The sequence below is a fragment of the Poecilia reticulata genome, linkage group LG5, assembly GCF_000633615.1.
Source record: "Poecilia reticulata strain Guanapo linkage group LG5, Guppy_female_1.0+MT, whole genome shotgun sequence".
NCBI lineage: Eukaryota > Metazoa > Chordata > Actinopteri > Cyprinodontiformes > Poeciliidae > Poecilia > Poecilia reticulata.
Window position 1 is genome coordinate 3255797 of NC_024335.1, and position 2598 is coordinate 3258394.

General features: G+C 45.3%; 1 protein-coding gene across 1 annotated transcript in view; it reads right to left on the reverse strand.

The window, feature by feature from the left end:
* Positions 1–249: 249 nt before the first annotated feature.
* The window catches only part of appl1 (adaptor protein, phosphotyrosine interaction, PH domain and leucine zipper containing 1), a 17881-nt gene continuing 15532 nt past the window's right edge, over positions 250–2598 (reverse strand). Inside the window, exon 22 of the mRNA XM_008408390.1 lies at positions 250–590. Within this exon, the coding sequence (XP_008406612.1) occupies positions 438–590 (153 nt within the window). The 3' untranslated portion in view covers positions 250–437. The remainder of the gene's footprint in view (positions 591–2598) is intronic.

Here is a 2598-nt window from a genome sequence, read left to right on the forward strand (position 1 = left end):
TTTTTCAAAATAAGAGAAGAAACTAAGGTGAATCAAAACGCCACAGTGCCTGGATGCAGCATGCCAGACAACAGGAAGGCCTTTTCAAAATAAAACTGATTTTTCTCTTCTATTTATGCAGACGGAGTCATCATGAGGCATCCTGCCGGAGAAACAGTTCAAATCTCCTGCTCCTTCAGATCCGGCTCCTCGCTTTTACTTGAACGATAAAAACAGAAACTTACCAGTAATCTAAATACGGAACCAGTATAAAAGCAGTGTTTTTGTTTTGTGTTTTTTTCTGCACAGAATAAAAACCGTTTCTCATTTCCTCTTGGCATAGAGTTGCATTGAGTTTTTAGGATCACATTGTCCATTTTCAAGTCTGATCACTCAGCTGTTTGATCACCAGACGTAAATCACCTGGAAGCCGAAAATCACGCCTGCGCCGCCAGCCGTCAGGCTTCCGACTCACCCCGCTTCTTCCCCTCCTCCCCCACGTCGCTCTCCTCTGATTGGCTGCTGCTGAGCACCAGGAACTGTCCGTCAGGCGCAGGCAGGTTAGCAGGGCGACTTGAGGCGGCGATCAGGCGACTCTGCTCTTCTAAATCCTGCAGTTCAGGTCAAGGAAAAAAAAAAAAAAGGTTCTGAGAGTGAAAGGAAAACTAAAGTTACAACGATCTGTCCATGCAACCTGCAAAAACGTTGTACACTTTAAATAAAACAATTTATAAGTAGCTTCAGCAAAATATAAGCGCATGTTTTAAGTCAATAATCCTTTAACTGTTGAAAAAGTACAGTCTATAAATGAAAATAGAACCGCAAGTGGGTCGTCGCCCCACGTTCACAGCCCTCTGCACCCCTTGAAATACAACCTGGATGCGACCTTTGAACTGGGCTTTGCCGCCCTGCGTGTTGACCGAGTCAGCAGTTTTTCAGGACTGTTATTGGTCCCAAGTAGGGCTGAAAATAGTTTCATATTCTTGCCGGTACTATGACGAAAATTGTCAGTGGCTCATTGCACAAACCAAAACAAATAAAAACATTAATATTTTACTGTACTATACGCACCTTGTATGGATAACACAAAAACTAGAGGCACTTTATAATGTGAAAAACTTTATATTCTTCCATACGTGGTGAAATGTAATTAGTCACACTTACATCTATTGCTGTAATTACAGTTTGTCTAATTTGTCCTTTAACCCCTTAACCCGCACCAGAATGCCCACGGTTTTTTTTTTATTGTATTTTCCGGGGCTGAGATTTAAGGGTTTAAACTCTGCCGGTGTCCATTATGACGCTTTTATTGTGCAGCCTAAAGCCTAAACCCTTTTGATTGACACCGCATTTGACCAATAATGTTATGAAATGGCTTTTTCTGAGCCAATAATATCCAGAGAGCGACTTGAACTCGTCTGCGACACACTGGTGACCTGTCCAGGGTGACCCCGCCTCTCGCCCGGAACGTTAGCTGGAGATAGGCACCAGCTAACGTACCTATCTCCACCCTTGACCCCACTAAGGGACAAGGGTGTAAGAAAATGGATGGATGGATGGATGGATGGACTTGAGCTCGTTTTGACATGCCTGTATTCCTTCTGGAATATTTCTGACTGGCTAACTCGGAAACTAAATCTAAAGCCACCGACGTGTAGCCAACATGTGTCCTGTCAGAAGGATTTAAGGCATTTTGGGGTTTGTTTTGACATGAATCCACCAGCTGCATGCGTAACCACGCGTACCGCGTGCGCCTGTGCTGCGTCAAAGTCAGGCTCTGTGCGCCATCATGCCCAACGGTGTTTACAGGATTTTTTTCTCACCAACGGAGAGACACGTTGTCAGAAGTGTCAAAACTGGATGCGTTTCTTCAGCAGAACTTCACAACTCACAGGTGTGGATGATTATGGCCATAAGAGTGATTACAAGTTTTGGGTCTGAGAATACTGGAAACTTTTAGTCATCCGCTGTTGCAGTCAGAGTGAGGTGGGTAGAGCCTACCGAAGAACGAGAATAGAGGGCCGAGGGAACGGTGGCATGGGTGGAACGGGGCGGGGGGCTTTGAAGAAGAAGGAGAGAAGGTGGTGGGGTGGGCGAACTGTGGGGGGCTAATGTATCGTAAGAAGAGGGTGGGGGGGAGTGAAGAAAGGGGGTCGAAGGAGAGACATTGAGGGGAGGGGGCTACCATACCGTTAGAAGTACGGGGGTGGGGTGAAGAAGGAGGGGGGTTCATGTGGGGGCGGGGTAGTGTACAGTTTAGCGCTTCGCGGGGCAGAGGGGAGTCGGATGGGGGCGGACAGACGGATAGTGTATTGCAAGAAGGGGGAGAAGGTCTGACTGTACGCTAATCTCCCAAAACCCCCAGATATGCTATTTTATTTATATAACTATAAGTAATTTCCACTATGAGTAATAATGTTTCTAACAGACGATTCCTCTGGTCATTATCTTTCATTAGAGCCTCATTGGTGACTGTATGTTGAGGAACTGAGGAGTTACAGTCATTTGAAGTTTGTATATTTGGCAGTGGTGGGAAGTAACGAAGTACAAGTACTTCGTTACTGTACTTAAGTACAGTTTTCGTGTATCTGTACTTTACTTAAGTAGATTTAATAATGG